This window comes from Trichomonas vaginalis, chromosome V, assembly GCF_026262505.1.
Source record: "Trichomonas vaginalis G3 chromosome V, whole genome shotgun sequence".
NCBI lineage: Eukaryota > Parabasalia > Trichomonadida > Trichomonadidae > Trichomonas > Trichomonas vaginalis.
The window spans coordinates 2,928,630-2,955,051 of record NC_067207.1 but is presented as its reverse complement, the minus strand read 5'-3'; the positions used below and the strand labels follow the sequence as shown (position 1 = coordinate 2,955,051).

At 34.9% G+C, this 26,422-nt stretch overlaps 19 protein-coding genes and 2 pseudogenes across 21 annotated transcripts, besides 1 other annotated feature; 9 read left to right on the top strand and 12 right to left on the bottom strand.

Annotated features, from left to right (window-relative positions):
- Positions 1-109: 109 nt before the first annotated feature.
- On the bottom strand, positions 110-1,536 carry TVAGG3_0269280 (armadillo (ARM) repeat-containing protein family; the record flags this gene model as incomplete). The annotated part of the gene is made up of 1 exon (XM_001321971.1): positions 130-1,536. One exon carries the CDS (start codon positions 1,534-1,536, stop codon positions 130-132), a length of 1,407 nt encoding a protein of 468 aa, XP_001322006.1.
- A 1,145-nt stretch (positions 1,537-2,681) lies between these two features.
- TVAGG3_0269270 (protein of unknown function, DUF4106 family) lies at positions 2,682-3,135 on the top strand (the record flags this gene model as incomplete). The annotated part of the gene is made up of 1 exon (XM_051228547.1): positions 2,682-3,135. A coding segment is annotated over one exon (454 nt), but the record flags the coding sequence as incomplete, so codon positions are not given.
- Positions 3,136-3,960: 825 nt separating this feature from the next.
- Positions 3,961-4,194, top strand: TVAGG3_0269260 (uncharacterized protein; the record flags this gene model as incomplete). Its single annotated transcript, XM_051228546.1, has 1 exon — positions 3,961-4,194. One exon carries the CDS (start codon positions 3,961-3,963, stop codon positions 4,192-4,194), a length of 234 nt encoding a protein of 77 aa, XP_051098276.1.
- Positions 4,195-5,024: 830 nt separating this feature from the next.
- Positions 5,025-23,677: a mobile genetic element.
- Positions 5,265-6,070, top strand: TVAGG3_0269250 (annotated as a pseudogene). The gene has a single exon. A coding segment is annotated over exon 1 (806 nt).
- TVAGG3_0269240 (protein of unknown function, DUF4106 family) lies at positions 6,445-7,178 on the top strand (the record flags this gene model as incomplete). The annotated part of the gene is made up of 1 exon (XM_051228545.1): positions 6,445-7,178. A coding segment is annotated over one exon (734 nt), but the record flags the coding sequence as incomplete, so codon positions are not given.
- Positions 7,604-8,023, bottom strand: TVAGG3_0269230 (uncharacterized protein; the record flags this gene model as incomplete). The annotated part of the gene is made up of 1 exon (XM_051228544.1): positions 7,604-8,023. The coding sequence occupies one exon, from the start codon at positions 8,021-8,023 to the stop codon at positions 7,604-7,606; it is 420 nt and encodes a 139-aa protein (XP_051098274.1).
- TVAGG3_0269220 (protein of unknown function, DUF4106 family) lies at positions 8,087-8,623 on the top strand (the record flags this gene model as incomplete). The annotated part of the gene is made up of 1 exon (XM_051228543.1): positions 8,087-8,623. One exon carries the CDS (start codon positions 8,087-8,089, stop codon positions 8,621-8,623), a length of 537 nt encoding a protein of 178 aa, XP_051098273.1.
- Positions 8,870-9,658, top strand: TVAGG3_0269210 (uncharacterized protein; the record flags this gene model as incomplete). The annotated part of the gene is made up of 1 exon (XM_051228542.1): positions 8,870-9,658. The coding sequence occupies one exon, from the start codon at positions 8,870-8,872 to the stop codon at positions 9,656-9,658; it is 789 nt and encodes a 262-aa protein (XP_051098272.1).
- Positions 9,687-10,519, top strand: TVAGG3_0269200 (uncharacterized protein; the record flags this gene model as incomplete). Its single annotated transcript, XM_051228541.1, has 1 exon — positions 9,687-10,519. A coding segment is annotated over one exon (833 nt), but the record flags the coding sequence as incomplete, so codon positions are not given.
- TVAGG3_0269190 (protein of unknown function, DUF4108 family) lies at positions 10,959-11,378 on the top strand (the record flags this gene model as incomplete). The annotated part of the gene is made up of 1 exon (XM_051228540.1): positions 10,959-11,378. The coding sequence occupies one exon, from the start codon at positions 10,959-10,961 to the stop codon at positions 11,376-11,378; it is 420 nt and encodes a 139-aa protein (XP_051098270.1).
- On the bottom strand, positions 11,495-11,851 carry TVAGG3_0269180 (uncharacterized protein; the record flags this gene model as incomplete). Its single annotated transcript, XM_051228539.1, has 1 exon — positions 11,495-11,851. A coding segment is annotated over one exon (357 nt), but the record flags the coding sequence as incomplete, so codon positions are not given.
- TVAGG3_0269170 (protein of unknown function, DUF4106 family) lies at positions 12,313-12,762 on the top strand (the record flags this gene model as incomplete). Its single annotated transcript, XM_051228538.1, has 1 exon — positions 12,313-12,762. The coding sequence occupies one exon, from the start codon at positions 12,313-12,315 to the stop codon at positions 12,760-12,762; it is 450 nt and encodes a 149-aa protein (XP_051098268.1).
- Positions 12,778-13,600, bottom strand: TVAGG3_0269160 (annotated as a pseudogene). Its single transcript has one exon. A coding segment is annotated over exon 1 (823 nt).
- TVAGG3_0269150 (organellar and viral DNA polymerase type B) lies at positions 13,689-14,300 on the bottom strand (the record flags this gene model as incomplete). The annotated part of the gene is made up of 1 exon (XM_051228537.1): positions 13,689-14,300. One exon carries the CDS (start codon positions 14,298-14,300, stop codon positions 13,689-13,691), a length of 612 nt encoding a protein of 203 aa, XP_051098267.1.
- On the bottom strand, positions 15,040-15,702 carry TVAGG3_0269140 (uncharacterized protein; the record flags this gene model as incomplete). Its single annotated transcript, XM_051228536.1, has 1 exon — positions 15,040-15,702. One exon carries the CDS (start codon positions 15,700-15,702, stop codon positions 15,040-15,042), a length of 663 nt encoding a protein of 220 aa, XP_051098266.1.
- TVAGG3_0269130 (uncharacterized protein) lies at positions 15,777-16,337 on the bottom strand (the record flags this gene model as incomplete). The annotated part of the gene is made up of 1 exon (XM_051228535.1): positions 15,777-16,337. One exon carries the CDS (start codon positions 16,335-16,337, stop codon positions 15,777-15,779), a length of 561 nt encoding a protein of 186 aa, XP_051098265.1.
- TVAGG3_0269120 (uncharacterized protein) lies at positions 17,014-17,856 on the bottom strand (the record flags this gene model as incomplete). Its single annotated transcript, XM_051228534.1, has 1 exon — positions 17,014-17,856. A coding segment is annotated over one exon (843 nt), but the record flags the coding sequence as incomplete, so codon positions are not given.
- TVAGG3_0269110 (DNA/RNA polymerases family) lies at positions 17,894-20,032 on the bottom strand (the record flags this gene model as incomplete). The annotated part of the gene is made up of 1 exon (XM_051228533.1): positions 17,894-20,032. The coding sequence occupies one exon, from the start codon at positions 20,030-20,032 to the stop codon at positions 17,894-17,896; it is 2,139 nt and encodes a 712-aa protein (XP_051098263.1).
- On the bottom strand, positions 20,079-20,663 carry TVAGG3_0269100 (phage tail repeat-like family; the record flags this gene model as incomplete). Its single annotated transcript, XM_051228532.1, has 1 exon — positions 20,079-20,663. The coding sequence occupies one exon, from the start codon at positions 20,661-20,663 to the stop codon at positions 20,079-20,081; it is 585 nt and encodes a 194-aa protein (XP_051098262.1).
- Positions 20,683-20,835, bottom strand: TVAGG3_0269090 (uncharacterized protein; the record flags this gene model as incomplete). The annotated part of the gene is made up of 1 exon (XM_051228531.1): positions 20,683-20,835. The coding sequence occupies one exon, from the start codon at positions 20,833-20,835 to the stop codon at positions 20,683-20,685; it is 153 nt and encodes a 50-aa protein (XP_051098261.1).
- A 1,692-nt stretch (positions 23,678-25,369) lies between the features above and the next one.
- On the bottom strand, positions 25,370-25,732 carry TVAGG3_0269070 (uncharacterized protein; the record flags this gene model as incomplete). Its single annotated transcript, XM_051228530.1, has 1 exon — positions 25,370-25,732. The coding sequence occupies one exon, from the start codon at positions 25,730-25,732 to the stop codon at positions 25,370-25,372; it is 363 nt and encodes a 120-aa protein (XP_051098260.1).
- Positions 25,733-26,422: the final 690 nt, after the last annotated feature.

The window sequence follows — 26,422 nt, the reverse complement described above, 5'->3', positions numbered from 1 at the left end:
ATTACAGTATGCAATAATTGAAGATGTTAACGCTCAAATATCATATATATGAGTTAAAAAAAAATTTATAAATAATTTCATGAAAAATTAATCAAACATAAAAGATTTACGCACACACATAAAACAAAATTATTCAACATCAAGATAAGCGAGAATTCTCTCGGCAATTTCAGCAGTTGCTGATTGAACTGCGTTTGAAAGTTCGGAAATCCTTTCAGGATCAATTTCTTGAACCAATGTTTTAGAAACTTCAGATAAATCTTCAGATCCGGATTTTGCTGCATCTAAAATTTTGATGATTGTGTGACAAATTGCAAGATTTAGCGTTTCGTGATCTATTTCGAGGAGCTCAACTATCCGATGAATAAAATCATACTTCTGGAATAAAAACTCAAGAGTTGTTGTTGTTGCAGTGCAAATTAAATTTGCCAAAGCAATTGTTGCCTCTGTTTTGTATTCCAGCACATTTCCATTCATTAATTTAATAACTAATTCTACTATTCCCTCCGAAATTAGTAATTCATGATTGCTTTCGTAACTAAAATAAATTGCTAAAATTCTACATGAAATTGAAGGAATTATTGGATCTGAATCACTTGAGGAGCATTGCAAATGCTGTTTTATGTTATTTTGTAAGCATCCAAGATCGAAATATTCAGGCATTTCCGCACATAAATAATAAATCAAATCTAGAGTGGATCTGACGATCTCCTGGTCAGAATAACGTATATATTTCAGAAATTTGTGATTGTATTCCGTCACAGAAATGATCGGATTAAGTATTTGAGCGTTATCATTTGCAATAATTGCAAGACCTCTTATAGATTGAGTTAAAAGAGGTGTATAATCGTCTTGATTAATCCATTCCATGTATCTATTGATTAGATCATGTGTGATTTCGTCATCAAAAAGTTTTGGAACGTTAAAATATAATCGAGAAATTGTTGCTAAGCAGCAGCATTCTATTGTAATATACGGATCATTTGACCAAAACCGAGTCAACTCTGAATATTTTGATTCAACGTCTAACAATATTGAAATTAATCCTAATTCTGCGAAAGATTCTGATAATCTTTTGTTGACTAATAGCATATTATCAAAGCATTGTAATATTCGCTGTAAAATTTTAGAATTTCCGGAATTTTGTAGCAATAAAAATAAATCTTCGAATATAAACTGCGGAATTAATTCTAAGAACTCTTCTTTATCACAAGATTGTACAAGTAAAAGGCACACAGTATCAATAATTGCAGAAATTCGTTCGTTCTCAATGTCAGCATTAATGAAATTATGAATTAATGGATAAAACTCTGCTTCACCAAGAATATTCAGGATATTAGTTTTACACGATTTTATAATTTCGTTTATTTTATAAAGAATTTCCTCATATTCAGTAAAATCTTCGTTATTCAGTTGCTGGAGAATTTCTCTTACCACTTCAACTGCATCTTCTGGAGATATTTGTTCGATTTGTCGCTCATCTATCATTTCGGTTATTTTAGATTCGCTCTCACGACATGAATCCTTGATTTCCATTGAATTTTGATTTTTTTAATTTGAATTTATAATAATCGGCATGGAGAAAAAACAAATCACATTGATTCAACTATAATAATTTCCCGTAGTTCTACACCCACACACCATTGTTTCTCTCGAAAATTATAACTAAGAACTCCGTATAGAGAAACAAAACTTCCCTAACTCCGAAACTTTACAAATTAGACCTATTTATAAATAGCAGGGGATTTATAAATATACCCCCTTATTTGGGATTTCCAATTAATTGGAAAAACCGCCCGATTGGAAAAACCGTCGCAATTGGAAATATTGCGAGATTGGAATTTCCAATCTCTCAATTGGAAATTCCAAATAAGTTTTTATTTGGAAATTCCAATTCATTTGGAAATTATAAATAAGATACCTTATTTATGAATACCCTTATGTTTGGAAATATAAGGGCTTTTAGAAATTAGAAAAAAGAAATTTGAAATTGGAAAAACCAGAGTATTTTGATTATACTATAGGTGAATGTAAAAATTTAATTAGTATATATTACATTTAAAAACTATTGCATTTTATCAAATTTTAAATTCAACAAAAATTTTGTTTTGTTTAATAAGAAAAAAAAAAAAAAAAAAAAAGGTAGTGGGGCCTCCAGGCGCGTTGCGCCCTCTAGCCCTGAAGATGTTTAGTATAAATGAAGTTTATATTCGGAGGGCTTCCAGGCGCGTTGCGCCCTCTAGCCCCGAAGATGTTTAGTATAAATGAAGTTTATATTCGGAGGGCCTCCAGGCGCGTTGCGCCCTCTAGCCCTGAAGATGTTTAGTATAATTGAAGTTTTTATTCGGAGGGCTTCCAGGCGCGTTGCGCCCTCTAGCCCATAAGAAATTTTTCCCAAGACCCAAAAGGAGGACCGAACCCCAGCCGACCAACCGTTGACTTTTTTGTAGAGCACTCAAAATAGTATAACTTTGTCCGGACAAGTAAGGGTCTATCGTCGCTACAGGAAAAGTTACAGGCGTTCCAAGGAAGTATACTTTGAGAAGCCTTTTCCCCCTTTTAAAACAAGATAGGACGGTTATTTTACAAAACTGACAACACTTTGACCGAGTAGTTTTTTGTGCTGAACAAAAAGTGTCATATAAACATCTGTCAAAAACCGCTTTTTAACTTCACTTAAAATGCCACGTAAGCTACGTAAGAATATACGTAAGAGGAAGGGAGCATTGAAACATCCAATAGTAAAACTGACACCACAACAACAGTTGCAACAACAAATGATGAATGACCCCACTATGTTGCAACAAATGTCAAGCAACCCTATGCTTTTAAACCGAGTTATTGGTGCACAGAGTGGAGGTTTAAGAGCGGCACTTTTAGCGAAAATGGCAGGCTATGGTGGAGCTGCAGACGGAACAGCTTATAACCCTCAAAGTCAAATGAATTTGAGTTCACTCAAAAATCAAATAACAGATGTCAAAAAGTCAAACATAGACATACAGAAACAAATAAGTGAAAACGAAAAGAAACTAGAATATGACAGACACACAAAGAAACTAAATGAGTTAAACGTAGAGAAAAAGAAGAAAGAAGAACAACTGAAAGAACTAAGTACAGAGGAATATGCGAAAAAAGTGTCAGAAAAAGCAGCAGAAGTAGCAAAAATGGAACAAGATGTTATAAATTTGAAAAACCATACTACTCAATATAAAGTACTGAAAGATGAAGAGATAAAACAAAAAGCCATGAAGACATATATGGATAGCGATGAGTATAAAAAAGAAGTTGAAGCAAATGTAAAGGCAGAAAAACTTTTACAGTTGCAAAACCAAACCGTACAGTATGAAAACTTAGCACAAGAAAGTAAAAATAACGACGCAGCCATGCAAAAGGCAATGAAAAGCGCAGAATATATAAAAGCTAATAATGACTGGTTAGATGCCCAAGCCAACGCTAAAGCAGCCCAACTTATAGGGTCAATAAGGACAAAAATACAAGCGGATGAAGACAGTTCAAATGAAGCTTTAATGAATGCTGACTTTAAGAACGCCTTCGAAGCTCTTCATAGTAAGGTGAAACTAGTGAACGACTTCTCATCTGGAAAGAAACTGAAGTCTGAAGGTTTCGACAAAGAGTTAAAAGAAGTAGCACAAAATATGACGAAAATAACAGATGCAGCAACGAGACAGGCAGTTCAAAGTGCCTATGACTCCGTGAGAGCAGCTGTTGTGGAAAGTCAAGAAAAAGAGTTACAACAGACCAAAACAGACCTAGTAAATGCTTTCTTAAAAACGAAAAGTCAGGTAGGACATTATGCTGCAGATGGAACATATGTGCCAGCTGGTGGAACTTATATACCAGCTGGTGGAACTTATATACTAGCTAGTGGAACTTATATACCACCAAACCCTCCAAGAGAAGCACCTGCACCAGGACTACCTAAAACATTTACATCGTCACATGGACACAGACACAGGCATGCACCAAAACCAACACAACAACCAACAGTTCAAAATCCAGCACAACAACAACCAACACAACAACCAACAGTTCAAAATCCAGCACAACAACAACAACCAACACAACAACCACCTCCACAACCAGCACAGCAACCACCTCCACAACCAGCACAACAACCACAAACAGAGCAAGGACATAAAAGAAGTAGAGAAAAAGGAAACCAAGAATTCTTAAAAATGCTTAAGGAAGATTATGGTTACCCAGATACTATTGACTTTAGTGACAGATATAAAGAAGCTATTAGAAAGTTCAAGGAAGGAAATACTGACCCGAACCTATTTAGCTTTATGGCTCAGCATAAAATCGGATATAATTTCAAACCTGGAAAATACAAGCTCGCTAAGGGATATGATTTAATAGCATATCATCCAAATGACACGGATGAATTTACTCCGAGATATTTGGTGTCAGAGATAAATGATAATTCAACTCTCTTCATGAAACGCGTAAAAAATAGAGACGGAACGAAAGAAGAAAGGCTTATGAATGCGGATGACTTAAATAGGGAACTTGTTAAAAACGGTCTCGGAATATATGAAATGCCAGCAGATGAGGTACAAGAAACTCCACAGGAAGAAGTTCAGATACAACCAGACATGGAAGAAATAGTTCAGCAACAACAGCTAGAAGAGCCTGAAGGAAACGAACAAGTCCCTCCTTTGGAAACTAACTTCACAGAACTAGATGAAGATTTGGAACAGCCGAAAAATCTTGACCCTCAACAAGAGTATGCGGAGAATATGGAATCTGTCCAAGAGTCTAAGAAAAATTCGGCTGACATAGTAGAAGAATATCGAAAAATGTTCGCCGACATACAAAAGACTCCAACACCAGATGAAAATATTCAGCATAGAATGGAAGTACTGAAAGATAATGTACACAAATACAATAATCTTTTTTACTTACGACCATATAACGTTCAATCTTTCGCTGAACTCGGTGAAAATAAAGGGTTAAATTTCAACAAAACATATAGAAATGAAACATTGTTTAAAGTTCATTCAGAACCTAACCAATATGGAAACAAACCTACTTTTGTTTCTGCAGACTATGGAACTACAATGAGATGGGGTCATAAAGCTAATCCGGATAGGTGGTTCATAAACTTACAACCACAATTCCAAGAAGTTGTAGACGCAATGGAAGTGAATGGTGAACCAGATATAGCTGGTATTTTCAGCGCGGCTTTAATGCCATTGAAAGATATGAAACATGCAGATATTTTGGACCAGTATGAAATGAACATGGCTGAAGGAAATATAACACCTGACGTTCTAGAACATTTATCTCAAAGAACTACACAGAACCATAGAGATGGTATATTTGGTGAAGAGTTTAGAAAGAAAGTTAGGGAGAAAGAAGGAAGAGAACCTATTGTACATGACCTTGCAAACGAAAGTTTGCAAAATGTCATAAAAACTTACTTTGCAGACAATGAACCGAGAAGGGATGAATATTTAAGAAAACTCAAATGGACAGTACCAAATGAAATGTTAGTATTGAAAAACATGTTCCATGACAAATAAAACCAACTACAGAAATAAATGACGCAAGACTGAAACGTTGGGTAAAAGCTTTCCCATTCACAAAAGATATTATTGGTTACATGGAAAGAAAACCAGAATGGCTACAAAAACATATATTTGGAAACGAGCTTATTCCATATGGACAAGCTCTGTTTGAAGAGCTTGAACCGGAAACTCAGGAAAGAGTCATGCAAACAATACGCCAAGACTCAAATACAAACTATGACAAAATCTTTCTAGGATATTGGTTACCTGAGATGGGCGACCAGAGCCCAAAGGCAAAAAGGACATGGGAAATTTACAACATACTAGGTGAACATGAGGCAAAGATGCAACAACTTGAAGCAGAGGGCAAGTTACCAAAAGCGACACCAAAGAAGAAGAGAAGAGTAGAACAAAGTGAAAGTAGTGAAGAAGTAACTTCATCTAGTGAAAGTAGTGGCAATGAAGGAAAAAGAAGAGTTAAAAACTCAGTCAGGAAGAAAGTAAAGCTTGGTCCGAGTGGGTTCTATTATGACACATAAATCCAACTATTCTATATTTTTACCCATATGAAATGTACGCCGCTCAGAATATTACGCCAACAGTTTTGGATGCCATGAACGGAAATGTTTCCGAATGGTATAACGAATGCGACAATGCCATTAGAAGGTCAGAAATAGTTCCTGGAACTTACGAATATACAACTGCTGTTTCTTATGGAAACGTAGGTGAGTTTGGAGAAGGTTCTTCAACAACAGTAGATATTGCTTGCGACAGGTTTCATATTATTTCTATTGACAACTCATTCTTATACGTGGAACAAGACATTGAAATAAAACCTTCTGCCAAGTTGTCTGACAAGAAAGGTTGCAATGGAATTTTCTATGTCGGATACCAATATGCTCCAGAAGTTTTCATGGGATATAAGATATATTCTAACTCTGACTTAGTTCAAACAGTAACATGGGCAAACTATGAATGGTTCGCTTTGAGAAACTCAGTACAACCACAAGCTAGAGAACAAACAGACCAGTATGCAAATATTGAGAAAATAAGAAGACTTGACCCTAACGTTCCAGGAGTTTATGTTAACCTTTCTGGTTCAGATGGAACTGCTGCCACTAAAGTAAAACTGAAACTTAGAGTTCCTTTGTCATCTTTCCTCATCTTCAGGTTTTTAAGATACTTGCCAAACTGGGCAGGAAAAATTTCTATCGAACTTACTCCAAGCAAAAATAACTTAGTCATTGCACCAACACAAGACCCATTCACTATTACAGACGTAAAGGGAACAAATCAAACATCATTCGCCGAATTTTGCAAAGACAAAGTTGACTTAGACTTTGGTTTCTCAAACTTCAACAATGAAGTAAACTATTATTTCAATGCTGCTGGAAATGCTTGGGACCCAGTTAAGTTCACATGCGAAAAGTTTGAATGCAAGAGAATAGAAAGCAGACTTGCAGTCTATATGTTGGACCCAGATATTTCAAATGCTTTAGCTGCCAAATATATTGCAGTTCCACTTATGTTCCCTATACACCAAATATCTGTCAAAGACTTTGCAGGTGAAGTTGGAAACCAAAGTGCTGACCCAGGTGCAAGAACAGATATTGCTTTAACAACTGCAATGAAACATGCAGATACTATGTTTGTACTGTTCAGACGAACTATAAATGACTATTCTTGTTTCTACAACCCTGGTATTAAATATCATATAAACATAGATGGCAAATATTATCCAAGAGAAGAATATTCTACAGTTGAGGATATGAGGTCATACAACTTGACATTAGATGCTATGAACTTTAACAACAACTTCACAACAACCATTAACCCTGAAATGCAAAGTTCTATTATGCCATATGTGAAAGTATGGACTCATACAGGAGGTCAAAAAACTCAATATACAAATGGAGACCGTTCAAACTTTTGGCTTGGCATTCCATTTGCTGACTCAGAAGACTTTATGGGTGGTATTTCAACTGTTGGTACTGTACAAATACAATATACTGGTGACAGAGACGGTCCAGATGAATTGAGAGCAAAGAAGTTTACAAAACCAATAGCACTTTTCACTGAAGATGCTCTTTTGAAGATTCGTTCGATGAAACCTGCTGGGGCTCCTCAGATTGGCATAACGACAGCTTCCATCGAGCAGATTTTGGCAGCAGGTCAGTAAGTTGTTCTTGAACTGACTTCTCACCATCGTAAATAGTTATGACACCTGTTTTGACATAATATTGTATTATAAACTTTCCTTTAGTAATATCGGTCAGTTTTGTTGTTATATTTTTGTCTGCTTCAAGAACTTTCACCATTTCAGTTATACCAACTTTCTTTGCTTTATGAAAATATTTAGGTTCAGCAAAGACTGCTATTCTATAACATTTTCCATTGTTTGTGTAAAGAACTATTCTGTCAATGTATTTGTATTGTTTGTGTGTGTAAACTTTGTTTTGCTTCAATTCGAAGAGATACTCGAATACGTCCATATTTTTATTCTAAGTAAAATGTCATTTCCGAAAAATAGAAGCGTAAGTGTTTCAAAAGGTTTAATGGCGGTGGCAGATGTGAAGTTAAATTCACCAACTCAAACAAACAGTCAAAGTGTTATTGTCAATGTCAAAGACAGAGATGTTGAAGTGGGGAAACCATACGAAGACGAAGATGGTATAACAATTGTTCCTGTAAAAGAACAACCAACATATCCTGAAGTTAGCAGAGACTTAAGTTCTGTTGCAGATATTCGAAACGACTACCAACAACTGAAAGACAAACTTCAAACTCAGGAGAAGATTTGTCAAGCTTTAGGTATAATGTTAAACTTAGTCGAACACAACCCTGTAAAAGTGAACTCATATGTCATTGCACCTCATGAAGTTTTGAAAGAACTATTGAAACTTTTGACAGAGGCAGACGATATAAACATCAAAGAAATAGAACCCGACATTAGTTGCTGTGGTGTTTCATATAATGTCATTGACAAGATATACGTTATGAAAGGAGGTGAAACGTTGAACTTAAAATATAGTTTCCCAGACGTTATAAAAATATTTGACGACCACAACATTTCATTAAAATTTATTTGCTAAGTAAAATGTCAAAACTTCTTGAAAGATGTTTGAAGAAAAATAATATAGACTTTATTTCATGTAAAGGACTTTACACACTTTTGAACGATATGAAAGACCCTGTTTTGTTTGTTCGTGTAGACAAAGGAAAGTTCTATGTCTTTACAAAATATTTGAACTTCTTAGACAGAGAACTTCAAGAAACGCCATGTGAAAGTTTAGATGAAGTTCTTCTCCACTTTCAGAAAAACTTTTAAATATATATAAATGGCAGAAGACATAATGGTTTATACTATTACGACTAAAAACCCTGAGTCATATAATTCTATAACAACAAACTTACAAAGTCCTCAAGGACGATATTGTAAACTAACCTTAAACACAATGACGACTAAAGCCTGTTTTGCTCTTTTGACACCAGAAGACTTTATTGTTGTGAATGGTAAAAAATACTCCTTTGAAGATACTTACTCAGATATACCACCAACAGGTTTTGTTGACTTATTTAATACTTTAAGTACGGGTGTAACATGTGCTGCAACTAGAGCAGGTTTCATTATGTTTGGATGTCCGACTGAGTTTACTATAAACGATATGAGCTATAATACAAAACTTATTTCTGGTTTTTACTACCAACAGTTTCCTATAACAGGAAAAGGTGTCATACAAGGAATGTCTATTCCATTGACATTAAGCACACCAATCTTATATATTGTTTCAAACTTAGGTTCAAAGTGTTATTCGAATGTCGACAGAAACTATTATGACCAAAAGATACTTATGCGTATAAACAATACTTTCTCTGCTGGTTTGCCTATTGTTCATTCGAATGCAGAATTTTCAACCTTAGTGAACTCAAACACTTTGGCAAGTATAACGTTGACATTAGTTGACGCAAACTTTGTTCCTGTAAAACTTTTATGTCCTATGTATTTGTCAATGACGGCAGAAAGTTTCGAATTGGAAGATGCAACTGGTGAAAGTATTGTATTACAAGAACAACTTCAACAACAAATAGCTCAAGAACAACAAATGCAACAACAAAGTCAAGAATAAAAAAATATTTTTTTTTATTTTTATAAAAATGTACAGAATAGATGTTTCAGATTTTTATGACTTCCAAGCATTCAGAAATATGTGTCCATTTCGAGACTATAACAAAGCAGTCGAGAATTTGAAACGTTTAGTCATTTATGTCGACTCTGCCCCAGAATGTTATGTTATGAAAGAATGGGATGTTGTCTTTAACAAACCAAGAGCAACAATAGTTTCAGAACAGGAATGTAGACAGAAACTTAAGAAAATAAAAGTCGTACAAGTTGGAATGAAGATGTTAGATGCTTGGGATATCTTATTGTCAAAACTTGAAGATTTTTCAGTTCGTGGTATAAAGTTCTATACACCATCTCCAAACTTCTATTCTATCTTCACTGGATATAAATATGAACAAGTAGAATGGAAAGAAAATATTATAGAAGCTTGGTTAGACCATGTCAAAGAAATTATATGCAATGGAAACGAAAAGGTTTATGAGTATATCTTATGTTGGTTTGCAAACATCTTACAACATCCAAGTGCTAAAAATGAAACTGCTCTCATTATAATTGGAAAACAAGGAACAGGTAAGAACACATTCTTTACAGATATCTTATGCAAACTGTTAGAAGGTTATTCGAACCCTAATATGACAAACTTAGAAAACATCTGCGGTAAATTTAACTCTTCAATAGAGAATATGAAACTTATAGTATGTAACGAACTTCAAAGTATAGATACAACAAAAATTTTGAACTCAGATGCTTTGAAGAGTCTTATAACAGACAAAGTTGGAGTTGTTGAAAGAAAGTATAAAGACCAAAGAGTTTGTGAGAATGTTGCAAACTTCATTATGGTTTCAAACAATGCTGTTCCGATGAAGTTAGAAAGTTCTGACAGAAGATATGTAGTTGTCAGAACGTCAGATTCTCATATGCAAGATACAGAATATTTTGACGACTTAGCAGAAACTTTGACACCTGAGTTTTACAACCACTTGTTCTCATATTTCATGACATTAGATATTTCTAAGTTCAATCCAAGACAAATTCCACATACCGAAGAGAGACAAACATTGTTAGAAGCAAACAAGAGTGTATATGAACTGTTCATAGATGAAACTGACTTTGAGTGTTTAGATGAAAGGTCATTGTACGATTCGTATAAACAATATTGTCAAGAATATGGTTATATGACAGCGTCTAAACGAACATTCTTGGCAAATGTCAAAAGTCTTTTAGACGTACAGAATGGTGTATATACAAAGAAAAATTTTTCTGAGTAAATTTTAAAAAAATATTTTTTTTATCCGATAGAAAAGATGACAAAATTCATCTCAGTAAACAAGTACATGTCAGGACTTAAAGAAGAACTAGACCCATTCACATATTTGAATGTTTACTTCTACCATTTTGAAAAGTCTTCATTCAGCAAAGTTTGGAACATCGAACCAGTTAAGTTTGCTATTGTGACTAAAAATGGTGCGAAATTTGAAGACTTAGACATAGAAGGTTTGTTAACAGTCAAAGAAAGTTTTGACAGAAGGTTCTCAAACCTTAAAGAAGGCAAAGCATACAAACTTGTTATACCTTATGAACCAAAGAAGACAGACGACTATGAATATTATGAGTCTAAAGTTGTAGAAGTTCAAGGTAAATTGGGTAAAAAGATTTTAGAGTCTAAGCCGGTGTTTGCTCCTAAAGAGGAAGAGAACATTGACATTGACCCAGAAATGTTCTAAAAATAAAATTTTATTTTTACATGTCAAATTTCTTCTTCGGTGGAACTGGCTCTGGTTCAGGTTCTTTCTTCTCTTCTTCTACTTTCTTTCTTTATTTCTCTCTTCTTCTTTTCTGGTGGAGTTATGTCAAATTTCTCCGAACCATATTTTTGTAAAAGTTCTTTGTCCTTTAATAGCTCTTCTATTCTGTTTTCTATTTCATCTTCAAGAACAGCGCATGTGTCTTCTTTGCATTCTAAGAAGTTTTGTTGGACTTCATCTTTCCAAGAGGCGTCATCTCTGTCAACAAGTCTGTCATTGACAAATTTTAAGACTGCTCTGCTTAATGTTTTATGGTTCTTGTCATATTCCCAGAAACAGAACTTTAGAACAAATTCACCTTTCTTGTTTACACTATGTAAGATTTTATGGTCGACAGATGTTTTGCTGTCGAAAAGCTTGTCTCGAATATAGATAGCGAAATCGCTAGACATTTTCTAAAAGATAAAAATTTTAATTTTTCTAAAAATATGTTAGAAAAAAAGTTTGCTGACATTGACAAAAAATTTGAGAATGTTTTAAATAAGAACAAGAGGAAGTTGGAAAATGCTCAGATAAAGCCTATACATGACAAGTTCTTATTTGCTCAGAATGGTATAACAGGTCTAATTGCACCACCTGGGTCTGGTAAGACTTTCACTTATCTTAAAATGGCTGCACAACAACAAGAACTAGATGAGAAGAACCCATTCTATGAGTTAGTTGTTATTTGTAGTACTTCGGTCAATTTGACCAAACCGTCAATTCGTTCAAAGATATTATAAAGAAGTCTAAGTTAGTATGTATAAAGGATACTGAGTTGTTAGATTGGATAAAGAAGTACCAAAGAAGAGTTTTGAAGTATAATGCTATAAATGAGTATGTCAATTCGAAGTTTAAAGACCCAAATGAGGAAATGCAGAGAATATTAGAGAAGAAACACTTCAGAAACAAACAGAAAGAGATAGAATACATTTCGAAGAAATTGCAATCTTACGATTGGAAGACTTACCCTCACAGATGTCTTCTTATCTTAGATGATTTCGCCTCTCATCCTTTGTTAAAGAATAGAGAACAAGACATGTGTCGAATTCTTAAGAAGCTCAGACACTTTAACATTTCAGTCGTAATATGTGTACAGACAGCAAAGAGTTTAAGTAAGGATGTTAAAAGAATACTTACTGACATTATACTTTTCCCCGGATTGTCCGAAGACGATTTCATGGAACTTATGAAAGAGTCCATGGCAGGTAAGTTTGACAGACATGAACTATGGGAGAAGTATAAAGTCATACAAGACCCTCATACTTCTTTCAGAATTCATATCTACGCGAACAAAGTTCAAATTGTAAAAAGTCAAGCGTAAAAATAAATGGTTCATCTACCCTACTTGTTTGAAGTTGTCAAAATACTCTGTTATTTTTTCCTTTAACAATGGCAAATCTTCTTTGAAGGTAAGAATTGTACAACCTTTCATATCATAGTGTGTTTGAGGTAACGTATCTTGAACTATTTGTTTCACATCTTCATTTGGGGTCATTGAAATCGGTAAGTTTTCGCGATAGAACCAATTTCTGTCAGATTTGTAAATCTTAGCAAGGTCGTAAAAGCTCTTGTTGTTTCTTCTGACTAAATGCAACATAACCATATCTCTGTCTTCTTCATTTTCCATCTCTTCAGTATAAATCATATACTTATAGTTCTTTTCCTTACCTTTTGGTACCGAACGTGGTATTCTTTTGAATGCTTTTGTCTTTTGCTTCAATGACTTCATCTTTTGCTTGAAGTTTCTTTTCCATCTCTTCACGTTCTTGTCTATGAATTTCGTCAAGAAGTTTGTAAACATGCCATGCATAACGAGGTGAAGCCCACATTGCTACTGCATTTACTAAAAGTCTATGTACATAATATCCTCTTAAATTTATTGGCAAATTTTTACGATTTTCATGTGTTTTATGCAAGACCGAAAAAAGTCGGTCTAGAGAAATTTCACTCAAAAGTTCTTGTGTGCTTTGGTTTTTGAACCAATCGTCTGCGTGTTTAGTATCTGGAGCAAAACATGCTGTCAAAATACTTTGCATTTGGTACATGTCGTCTTTGACAGAACGAATGAGACGTAACTGTTTGTTATACTGTATGTACTCGTATTCTTCATTTATAGCTTCATGGACTATAACTGTTGTTGTGTTCTCTGTTGTTGACATATCTGTCTTTACATACAAAATAAAAAAATAAATAAAAATAAAATTAGCGTTATTTTCTGACTTTCACAAAAGACCAAAAATAAACGCTTTACATGTATTTTTCAGCAACTTCGTCAAATAATTTTATAGCTTTATCTATCTCATCTACTTCAAACGTTTCTTTACCTTTCATGGGAGCACCATACATTTTCTCAAACTTTTCAAGTAGTTCTGTTTCTGCAGCTCTCATATCGTTAACAAACACAACCTTGACTCTATTGACTGTACTGTCATATCTTTGAGTTATATTATATGTTCTTCCTATCTTATATCTCTTTGTATTGAAGTCCTTCGGTTTCTGAACGATGTAAAGTAAGCCTTCACTGCAACGTTCCGTATCGAATGAACCATATGTTATGAAGTTATATCCAACAACTGGGTCTAACCATAACAAAACTATTGGTATAAGACTTTTGTCGATGAGATATGCTCTTGTTCCATAGAATGCTACTGATATCATAAGCTCAGGATTTCTTGTCAAAATTTTCTGACTAGAAGCATTTCTAACCCAGTCGTATGCTTTCTTTCCAGATGGAGATATAATGTCTGACAAAGAATATTTGTTGTATTTCTTTGAGTATCTTACGTTTAAATCCCCTATTCTAACCACTTTGGTGTTATTGTCTATCTTTTTAACTGTTTCAAACTCAATGTTTGTCATTTTCTGTCTTTACATACAAAATAAAAAAATAAATAAAAATAAAACTAACTTTATTTTATTTATTTTGTATAAAAGATATGATTTCAGGGATTTTTTTGACGAAGTGTCAAAGTTCACTTCGTCAAAAATAACACAAAAATAGTGTATTTTAAACGAAGTGTCAAAGTTCACTTCGTCAAAAATAACACAAAAATAGTGTATTTTAAACGAAGTGTCAAAGTTCACTTCGTCAAAAATAACAGTTATATAATGAAATTTGGCGACCCCGAAAAAAAACGGGCTCGCTGTTCTTCACGATTTTCATACGGAATCTCTACCCTCGGTTTTCCGAGGGTAGCAAACATATGAGGAAATTCATGAAATTTGTTGCTGAATTCAATAAAAATATATTTTAGGTGAAGAGGTGAGATCTCACCTCTTTTCTCACCTCTTTTCTCACCTCAGTTATTTTATAAGCGTTTTACATGGTAAACGTTATTTTTTAAATTTTGTGAAAACTCAACGGTTTGACACATGCCATATGCCATTTTACTCAGAATTTTGTTGCTGAATTCAATAAAAATATATTTTAGGTGAAGAGGTGAGATCTCACCTCTTTTCTCACCTCAGTTATTTTATAAGCGTTTTACATGGTAAACGTTATTTTTTAAATTTTGTGAAAACTCAACGGTTTGACACATGCCATATGCCATTTTACTCAGAAATTTGTTGCTGAATTCAGCCAAAATAAATGGTTCATTTACTCACAATATTTTTGGACAAAACGACCCCAAACTTTTAACTTCTTTTCTGCAGCTTCTAATGAAATTTTAGCGAGTTCATATTCTCTAAATTCTCTCTTTAAATCTTCTTGTTCCCATTGGTCTAGTTCGTATGAAGAATCTCTATAACCATAACATATCTCACGTTCATGTTCTAATTGTTTTTCATGCATTTTTCTAACTTCTTGTTCGAACAAAGGTTTAGCATTCTCTACTGTATCTTCGAGTTCTTCTTCATCTAACTTCTCATGAACTTTCTTGTCTATGGAGTCCATAATTTTTCCAACTGCTATGCAATATTTTGGAGAAGCCCACATTGCTATATAGTTTATAAGTCTTGGGTCTACATACGTTCCTCTAACCTGTCTGATTTCATCAGGAATTCCTGCATGAATTTTGTATAAAAACCAACCGCCGGAATTCCGGCGGTTGCTATATTCTTCACAAAACGCCTTATAATACTCTTCCCAGGACTTATTTTCCAACAACTTTCTAAAGTCTTTCCTAAACTGCTGACACATATTTGTTGCATTTATATAACCATCCTTGTCTCTACGTAAGACTTCAATACCGTTATAAGTGCCTTTTGTGAATGTTTCGCCATTATATTTGTTCGTGAACGTTTTTGCTTCGACTGACATTTCTGTTCTTACAATAAAAATAAAAAATATTTTTTTTAAAAAAACTAACTTTATTTTTTCTATCTTAAGGAAATTCATGAAAATTCAAGAGGGTGAGAAAAGAGGTGAGAAAACGGGTGAGATCTCACCTCTTCACCTAAATTATATTTTTTGCTGAATTCATGAGTTTTGGTTGAAAGAATACGGTGGAGCCAAAAGTGGCTCGACCTCAAAACAAGCGTTTTGTGAAGAATATAGCAACCGCCGGAATTCCAGCGGTTGGTTTTTATACAAAATTCAAGAGGGTGAGAAAAGAGGTGAGATCTCACCTCTTCACCTAAATTATATTTTTTGGTCCGAGAACGACTTTCTTTGCGTAAGCGGTTCAGACCTTCTTCGAAGTCTTGGTCTCTCTTGGACTGAGATTGGAATTGCTGGGGTGGAGCTTGCTGGAACATCCAAGGGTTGGGGCAGTAAGGCATAGTCTGAGGAGGAGGGTAGTTCGGGAAGCCTTGTGGTGGGTAGTAACCTTGAGGTGGAAATTGGTAGTAATTTGGTGGAGGTCCTTGTTGGAACTGAGGTTGCTGAGGTGCAGGGGCTGGTGCTTTAGGTTCCTCTGGTTTGGGAATGGACTCGGTTGGTGGGACGTCGGACATTCGTTTGTGTCCTGTCAGAAGGAAGAACTTTTCCTGTCAGAAGGAAGAACTTTTCCTGTCGGAAGGAAGAACTTTTCCTGTCGGAAGGAAATTTTTTTCCCTTTGTCCGGAAAATTTTTTCCTGTCGGATGGAAAATTTTTTCGAAAGTTCGACCAAAAAGTTCTCAATTTTCGAAAATTTGAATGGTTTACGGACGGACAACTGGAAGAGTTCTTCCTGTCGGAAGGAAAAATTTTTCCTGTCGGAAGGAAATTTTTTCCAGTTGTCGGGAAAATATTTTCCTGTCGGATGGAAGGACTCGGAATGCCAGAAGGATTTGACGAGGCAATTTACCTTATAGAACTTAACGACTGCGTAAAAGACTACTTGCGCAAGGTCATGAAGCCCAAGGTCAAGTTTACCACTATTTCTGGAAGGTCTACACTTCAGCTCGAGACTTCGACCGGAATTCCAATTCAAATACCAGACGGGACAGCCGTTCTACATAACCTCAGAAGGCGACATTCAGCCAGTTCAGTAAACATCTCATTTTAACTCACTTTTTTATGTTTTTGTGTGAAAGTGTCAAAAATAAATTGTTTTCATGAAAATTCAAGAGGGTGAAAAAACAGGTGAGAAAACGGGTGAGATCTCACCTCTTCACCTAAACATTATTTTTCAATACTTTTTCAGCACTTTTCCGTAGTTATATATGAAAGACAATTCGAGATAAAAGTCATAGTACAATGGAATAATATGTTGCACACCATTTGTTGTGAACCAAACTTGAAAGTCAGAGAAACTGTTACTAGGTGGTTCGTAGAATTTAGAAGCAAAGTCATAAAAGTCCTTACCAATACATAGAAAACTATTGTTGCTTGAACTGAAACTTGCATGACACATAACATTTTGAGGGTCAAACACGTTTCTATAAACCATCAAATCTGCTGGTGGAAGTATAAATTTAAATGGACCATCTGGTGGTAATGGTTCGTTCTGGTTTAGTAACCGAAGAAATTGTGCCCAAGAACGTTTGTCTACTTTCCAAAATAAAAACTCTGTATCTCTTGGAGGGTTAATTTCAATCTTTTGAAATGAAACGGTGGAGTTCATCTTGTCATATTCTAGTTTCAGATAGTATGTTCCATTTAGTAAAGAGTCGTATTTTTCTTGAAGTTCCCAATAATATTTGTTCATTTGAGTTTGAAAGTCATTTAGAGTTTTTTCAAGACTTTCGTCTGAACGAACTGTAAAGATTCTCATTTCGTCAAATTTGTCTATTAGACCATCAGAACCTTTATACTGCCCATGAAAATATACTGCGAACATAAATGCGTTAGTTCTATTTGAAAACAAAACTCTTCTAAATCCTATTGCCTTTGCATCTGAAGGACTTTGAAGCCAACGAATTGGATAGTCAAACCTGTATTCTCGGGATGAAATTTCTTCATCTGAAATAGTCCTACCAGCATTTGTAAAGATATAGTCTAACGGTTTTGTATCTGCTACTTTTGTTCTTTGTTTTTCAGCCTGAAGCATTTAATATATGTAAAAATATATTGTTTTAAAAAAGTTTTTATTTCATGCAATGTTTTATTTCTGTGCCGTCTTCAAGTATACCCCAATATTTCCTTTTCGATATTACATGAACTTCGGAAAATACCTTATCTAGCTTAAAACAGCCCATCTTTTCACCGACCATTCCCATTTCAATGAGTTTGTTGTATCCTTCTTCGTTCGTCATGAGTGCGTCAATGTTCTCATAGTAAACCTTGACTTTGGATTTGACTTCGGAGAAGAATTTGTTGTAGTTGTCAAGGACTGCCTTTGCGAACTGAGGGTAAGACCAATGTTCGACAATAGGTTTTAATGTGGTTACTAAGCCACTTTGACCTTGAGTGAATTCGTACTTCAAAACAAAAGGAGAAAACCTTTCAACAAAGTTGTCGACCTTCTCATAATGTTTACTCTTCATCTCTTGAGGTTTCTTAATGGAATATCCCCATGTCGAATTCATAAGCAATTTGAGTGTCATTGCAAGTTTGGGGTTTGAAGCTTTCCTAATATCATACAGTTGTTGTATGACTTTTCCAACTGTATAGTTCCTTCCCGGGAACTCACCATCTTCGTTTGGAATTCCAGTCGGAATATATTGGACAAACCTCATGTACGCACCGTTAAGGTCGACATAGTATATCTTTTCGTTTGAGTCGAACTTGTCGCAACCAATTGGTCCAGTTTGTGGAAATTCAAGTGAGTCTCTTATCTTCTGAGAAACTTCTCCTGTTATCTCATAAACATCGTCGAAGCAACCTGTTTCATATAAAACCTTCTGACCTAACTCAGATGCTCTCCAATACAATTTGACGTCAATTGGATGTCTCAATGGAAGTTTGTTTATAGCATCTTGAAGTTCTTGCAACCTCATTGGAAGTTCTTCTGGTTCAGGTTGGTATTCGAACAATCCAACTCCTTGTGGAATTGTGTACTTCTTTTGTGCTAGAACTTTGTCTGGAACAACTTTTGGTCTTGCTAACAATGAAAAGTTTGTTTCGTCTTTTGGTACAAAAGTTTCTGTCAGCTTGTCATCTGGAATTGGTTCCAACAAACCTTTCTCGAAAAGAATGTTTACAGCTCTGACAATGTTGCACTTGCATTTTCCGAACAATGGGTTTGTAAGACTTTCGTTCAACATGAAGTGGTTGTGGACAATTGCAATCTTCAACCATGGTAAGTCTTTGTCAACAACATAGTCGTCATGTGAAGAACCTTTAGCTGTAGGTATGTTGACTCGGATATTGACATTTGCCAACGGTGCAATTTTTGCCAATTGACCTCTGAGAATGTACCTTGTCTTCACACATGACTCAAGATACTTCATCTTCTCATCTGGAACAAGACCAGAGTTCCTGAGACATGTAAGAATGCAAGGTTCGTTGACAATTGTTTCAATTGAATTGTAAATTCCATACCTTGTCAAGTCAATGTCAGACTTATTTATGAAGGGGAAGTATCCAGCATGTTGTCTGACTGCTTGAGGGTTAGGTTGGTACCATTCGAACTTGACACTTGCAATTCCTTCAATTGCATTCAAAATGTCTGAGTCGGAGTCAACCATTTGTTCTCTCTTTGTAGTCTTGAAAGCGTCAAGAAGTTGTGCGGCTGTTGTGACATTGCCATATGCATAGTAAATGTGACCATCCAAATCTGTTATGGTCAATCTGAGATTGTGTCCTTTCTTATTTCCGTCTTGAATTGCAGCAAGTACACCCATGAAGCCTTCTTTGTTCTTTCCTTCGTCAAAGTTTACTGTAAAGGTTCGACCAGATGTAATTTGACTTCTAACTTCACGATACTTTTCATATGCATATCTTGTTCTTTCCATGGGAGCATGTGCGTCTTCACCTTTTCCTTTTTTCCTTCTCAAAGGATGCAATTGTTCGTCATGTTTCCAGTAGAATCTGGCAAAGCCGTCGTGTCCTTCAACTTGAGGTTCACTAACATCGAAAGGCATGTCCATAAGACGTTCTTCTTCTAACCTCTCTAGTCTGTTTGGATAATTGGCACGTGCTGTTTCCAAATCCATTTCGTAGCGAAGACCAGACAATTTGTCATAGACTTTTATGGGTCTTCCTTTCCTATATTTAAAATTCTTCGAAACTCTCCAACCATATCTTTGTAACTCTGCTTTTATTCTAGCAGACTTTCTATCCATTCTATATGGGGGCATTTTTATAAAAATAAAAAATATATTTTTTTCTTTACTTTACATAACCACCTGCTGCCATAAGTCTTTGACGCCAACCCATACCAGCTAATGAAGGTTGACTTGGTTTAGTTTCCAAACTAAACTTTGGTTTTGGTTTATCTTCAGTTTTTGGTTTTTCTTCTTCTATTGGTTTTTCGTCACTTTTCGGTTCCTCTGACTTTACTTCACTTGCAGGAACAGTTGTGCCGTCAACATCTTCATAAATATCATATGCCATTTGTTTTTGTTTTCCTTTCAACTTTTTGTGTTTGTTGTAAAGTTTAGAATATTTCGACTCTAAGTCAATGAGATGTTCTATAATGAACTGTTGGTCAGTGAAGTAAACTTTTCCATCTGTTGTCTCGAAAGCTCCTTCAGACTTCAATATTTTATTTGTGAGAGTCTGTTTCTTTTTTGAGATACTAGCCGTTCCATTTTTATGAAAAGTGACTTTATAGTTAGAGTTTGTATTTCCAGACCTGGCACTTTCTATTATTGAATTTTTCTCTTCATCTGTAAGTTCTTTGACAGGTTTTGACAATGGTTCTGAACTTTTTGTTTGTGGTGTCAAATCTACCGTTTCAACTTCTTCGGTCATTTCATCTCAGTAAAAAATTTTAGTTTGGTTTGTTTTCAACTGGTTGTTGAGGTTTTTTAAGTCGGTCTAAAACTTCCTGAGGTATAGGAAGAACTTGACAAACACGTGGTGTAACTGCTGGAAGCCGACAAATCCATCTTGAACCCATTTGTCTCAATGCTGTATTGTTCATTTCATCTCAGTAAAAAATTTTACATTCCCCACGTTTGAGGCGGTTGAGGTTGGTTATTGTTTACCCACTGTTGTGCATGGTTATATCCTCTGTTAAAGAATCTTTCACCTTGGTCCATATAGTGTCCTGCTTGGTTATAGTATCATTTGCTTTGTTATAATAGTTTCCTGCTTGTCTTCCTACATTGTCCATCCATCCTTGAACTTTTCCTCTTTTTTCAGGATTTGGAATAAGATTTGTGCATCTCGTGCTACATCCCAACCTTTCTGTACAGTTTGTATAATAGGTTTGTGCTTTCTCTTTAAGTATACCTAATGTACTCAAAATCTTCCTTCCAACTCCAAATACACCTCTGGCTATTGTTCCCACTGCGGGTAAAAATCTAGATGCGACTCCTGCTAACGCGCCAAATAAACCCATTTCTTATGGGTTAAAAAATGACGAATCCAAACAAGGACCCTATGTTTCTAAAGCGACAAAGAAAGCACTCATGATAAAAATCTTTAGTTCAACACCAAATGCTTGGTTTATGGATATCTTGGAAAACATTCCGAGAGTTAGAACAGATGGACCACCATACTGGCTAATATTTGTCGGTCAAAACACAAGATACTGTGAAGCCATACCATTATGGTCCAAAAATATTTTAGATGTGAAAACTGCTTTGACAATATTCGTTGACAAATACCATCCAACAAAACTGACATCTGACTGTGAAAGTTCTTTCAAATCAGATGATGTAAAAAACTTTCTGCGTTCAAAAAATGTAAACCAATATTTCATTGTCGACCAAAACCATTCTGCTCTTGGTGTCATTGACGGTTGTATAAAAATGTTAAGAGACTTAAACCAACCACAAGGTGGTGGTGAAGCAAATGAAATGTCATATGACGACAAGTATAGACACTTCTCCATGGCAAAGATGAGACAAGTTTTTAAATATTTACAATAGCCGTAAACAAAAAGGTTTGGGAAACCACTCCCCCGAAGAAATGAAAAACAACCCTGACTTAGAGAAAGACTATATATTTAATAATTTAGTCAAAAGAGACAAACAAGAAAGAATGCCGGGCTTCAAACTTCAGAAAGGTGACAAAGTAAAAATAGAAATACCTAAACGCGACCCATATGAAAATACTATTGACTATGACAACAATGGGAACCCGACAGGTACTCACATTCGTGTTCGTAAAAATAGAAGAAAGTATACAAGAGAATATTATGAAGTTTTAGGCAAACATGGCAAAATGTACAGACTGCAAGCAGAAGATAAAACTAATATTGTCAGACCTCGTTTCAAACTTGTCAAAGTTCAAGGTGGTATACTTTCAAAGACAGTTCCTAACAAATATAAGACAACTCCAGATGAATATGCTAAAGAAGTTGAAAATGACGACTAAGCAATTCTATACCATGCACAAACTGTCATGTAACGTGGCATGTATTTTTTACCTAGTCCTGTAGATGTTGTTGTAAAAGTATGTTGGTGGTTTCCAGTTGTATCTGTCCACATTCCATTCCAGTCTACTGGGTCGTTTGGAAAATGAGATCTTGACATAACTTGAATTTGCATTGAAGTCTGAGAAACAGTGTTATATCCTTGTTTGCAAACCCTATGACTATGGTTTCCATTAGAACTTGTTGTACCAGAATGACTATGTGGTGGCAAGTTGTCGACAGATATCGTTTTACTTCCACCTGTTTCCTTTGGAGAGTTTGCACAATACAAAAACCTTTCGAGTATTCGTTCCCATGCACCAACACCAAACATTACTTGAGGACCTCTTGCTTCCATAGATGTATAAATAGAACCTACTGGGTTCATTAAATCAAACATATGAGATATTATAGGATTGTCTCTTTTGAACTTAAAATATAGTGCAACTATTTCAGGTTTCTTCTGGTTTGTGTCAGAATATTTTTTATAATATAATCTTATGTTTTCAGGGTAGGTAAAGTCTTGACTATAATATTTATTTCTGTCATCTTCATAATAGTATACTATTCTCGTTTTTTCTATTGCATTATATCTTTTATATCTATAATATTCTAAATATAATGTTTGCTTTTTTGGGTCTACATGTGGTGTTTTGTCGTCATCTCCATAGTCATAATAATATGGTGCTGGAGCTGGGTCAGGCAATGTCATATCTGCCATTTCATAAACTCTTAAATATTTCTTTTGTTCGTCTCCATATAAGTTTAAGTAGCGGTTGTTGTCTAATGGAACTTTAACTTGTGTACCATCATTCTTTTTATAGCTTACATACATTTCATTGTTATTTTTCGGAATGAGTTTATACCGTGTACCATTTTCTAAGGACTGTACAAACTGCCATCTAAAATATTTATTTTCTTCATTGAAAGAAAAGTCACCAACAATAGTTTCAATATTTTTTGTTCCAACTAAACTTTGGTATATTTCATTGACATATGTTTTATCTGCCTTCTTCTCTAACTCATCGTTAACATATGTTTTATCCGCTTTAAGGTCTAAACATTCTGAAACCCATCCTGTATCGGCTTTAAATTTAAAAGTCTTCATTGTCCGTTCATGATACCATTCAACCCTTTCTATAATTTCATTATCTTTTTCATTAACATATTCCTTATCCGCCTTCTTCACTAACACACTAGCCACATATGTTTTATCTGCTTTATTTTCAAGGCTAACGTTTAAGTCTGTTATTTCAGATATAGAATGTGTATGTCCAACGGCACTTTTCCTGTTTAAGGTTTCTTGTAAGTTTGTAATATTTGCAATGGTATGTGTATGTCCAACGTCACTTTTCCTGTTTAAGGTTTCTTGTAAGTTTGTAATATCAGATATAGAATGTGTATGTCCAACGGCACTTTTCCTGTTTAAGGTTTCTTGTAAGTTTGTAATATTTGCAATGGTATGTGTATGTCCAACGTCACTTTTCCTGTTTAAGGTTTCTTGTAAGTTTGTAATATCAGATATAGAATGTGTATGAGTCTTTTTAGAATATTCGTTTTCAGCTCTTGTCACTTCACTTGACATTTTATTGTCAACATATGTTTTGTCTGCTAGTTCAGGATGAGTATGTTCTTTTGTTGCATAAGCATTGTTAGCTCTTTCTTCTTCTTTTGCTATTGCATCGTCTACATATTCTTTGTCAGCTTTGTTGTCAACATCTGCTTTCAAAAGAAGTTCATTTATAGTTTCTCGTTTAAAGTTCCTTTTGTTGGATTTATACAGACAGTATTGTTCTTATTGTCTTGAAATAGAAACTCATCTGTCATAGGGTTTATTGTTAGTTTTAGGTTTCCTTCTTTCAATGACTCAGATATTTTAGCATAGTTTGAAAAGTTTGTTGTGTTCTTATTTAGAGCTTGCATAATGAGTTGTCGGTTGTGTTGTATTTCTCTCATAGACGCTGTTTCATTTGACATTTTTATTCTAGATAAAATATGCTTTCAATAAAAAGAAAATTCTAGAGTTGCTACAACTAAACCATTAGATGAACTTTTTACTAATGTCGGTCAAAGTTTGAGACAGAGACCGTAAAGCATGAAGGCTATCGTTTGACTACCCATTAAGATGGTTAAGAGACCCATCCGTCACAAAAGCTATTGGCTTTCGTAGAATGAAGTTCATTTCAGAAGCCATACATGGTTTCACATTTACGGTCGGTTTTGAAGTTCGATACTATAACAAAGAAAAACGTATGTATGAGAAATTTAACTTTTACAAGTTAGTTTGCTTGTAAACTTAGAAACAACTCTTCAAGCTTTTCAAGAAAAAAATAAACGATATCTATATCGAATATGCAAACCAGTATAACATTGACGAAGGAGAATACCATCTCGATATTATTTATGACAGGAAAAATGCAACTGTTAAAATCAATAAAATAGAAGACCTTGGAGAAAACGTTTATATTTCTACAAAATATAACAACTTGGCATGGTATAGATTTATGAGGATGTTAAATCAGCCTGCAGCATATCCAGTACACCGGACTATTATGAAGTCGAAAACCCTAATGGAACATATGAAAATATTTTCGACCCAGATGCTATTATTGTTCATGCTTCATTTTCTGGCGCCCAAAACTCTTTTTTATGCTTGGCAAATGACTTTTACGAAAAACCTACAAAGTTATATGAACCGCCGAGTGGAAGTATTTCAGACTTTCAAGTATGGTTTACTACAGATGGAAGAAAAAGAATAATTCCATTATACCATGCGTTTTACTTAGAACTTAGTTTCATATACAACTACTATCGAACGGTAAAAATATAATTTTTTAATACGGTTGAGGTGTTGGATTTGGTTGCCAACTAGACTGTGGTGCAGGTTCAGGCTGTTGTATAACAGGAGCTTGTTCTTCTGGTTCAGGGTCTTTAGGTATAATACCAACAAACTGACCTACTCTTTTTACCAATATTTTTGACACCGTTCCATACTCCTCTTCCGACAGATTTTATTCCATTCCATATACCTCTTCCAACATTTCGAAAGAAGTTTTCCAATACTACTGAAGAAACCCATTTTACTATATGTAAAAATCTAATGTCCGCCTAGTCTCTTACGTTTCCTGTTGAGTTCCATAGCATTCTTTAACTGGAGCTCATACATTCTGTTTCTCCTCTGGTAGAAAACATATTCTGGGTCAACCCCTGTGTTCGCGTCATCTGCATAAAGTTGTTTATATCCCACTTCAGGGTTTGTATAAAACTCTTTCCATCTCATATTTGCATACCATGGTGGCAAACCTAACGCAGCGTCATTTGACATGGCAGTTTGCATTTGTACATCTGTTGGCACTTGACCATAGTTTGCCATTGCAGTTTGTATTCTAACTTCATTTGGAATATTCTCTGGGTTTGGTTGTCCAGGTTGCTGTGCATTCGCTAAGTTCTGTGCGTCCATTTAATATTAGATAAAAATATCTCTTACGAGTACATATGCTGAACATTTGCAGGCATTGGTTCATCTTCATATTCTCTGTACTTTTCTGCCACGTCAAATAAATAAATGACACAATGGAAAAAACCTAAAACAAGTAGTCCTATTTCAAACCACATTTACTTACTAATAAAATTTCTTTATTGTGACACTTTCTCCGGTTTATAGGACCTCTCTCATATTCTATCTTGTCATATCTAAACTCATAGTCATGTATGTCCTCTAACCATCTCATAACGGTTTCCAAACCACTTTTATCGGATGTAAAGTAAAAGCATGGATGGTTATGTATAACGTCTAAAGTTTCTAAAGAGTCTCTCAAAGTCCAGTCTACTTGGTATTGAAAATCCCATGTGTTATAGAACGGCGGGTCCACTATAAAGAAAACATTTTCCTTGTCTTTATATTTTTCATACAACTCTGTCCAATGACATCTCACAAACTCTATACCCTCAATATATTTTTCTATGTTCTCTTTGAAAACATTTGTATAGTTAAGATATAAAACTTTTGACATAAGTGTTTCAATGTCATGAACTCTTATAGCACCACTATATAATAGTCTAGCAGATATACTATCCCAGTCTATATATTCTGCTTTTTTCAAAACCTCTCTCACAATATTTTTCTTATCTAATGGTATACGTTCCATCT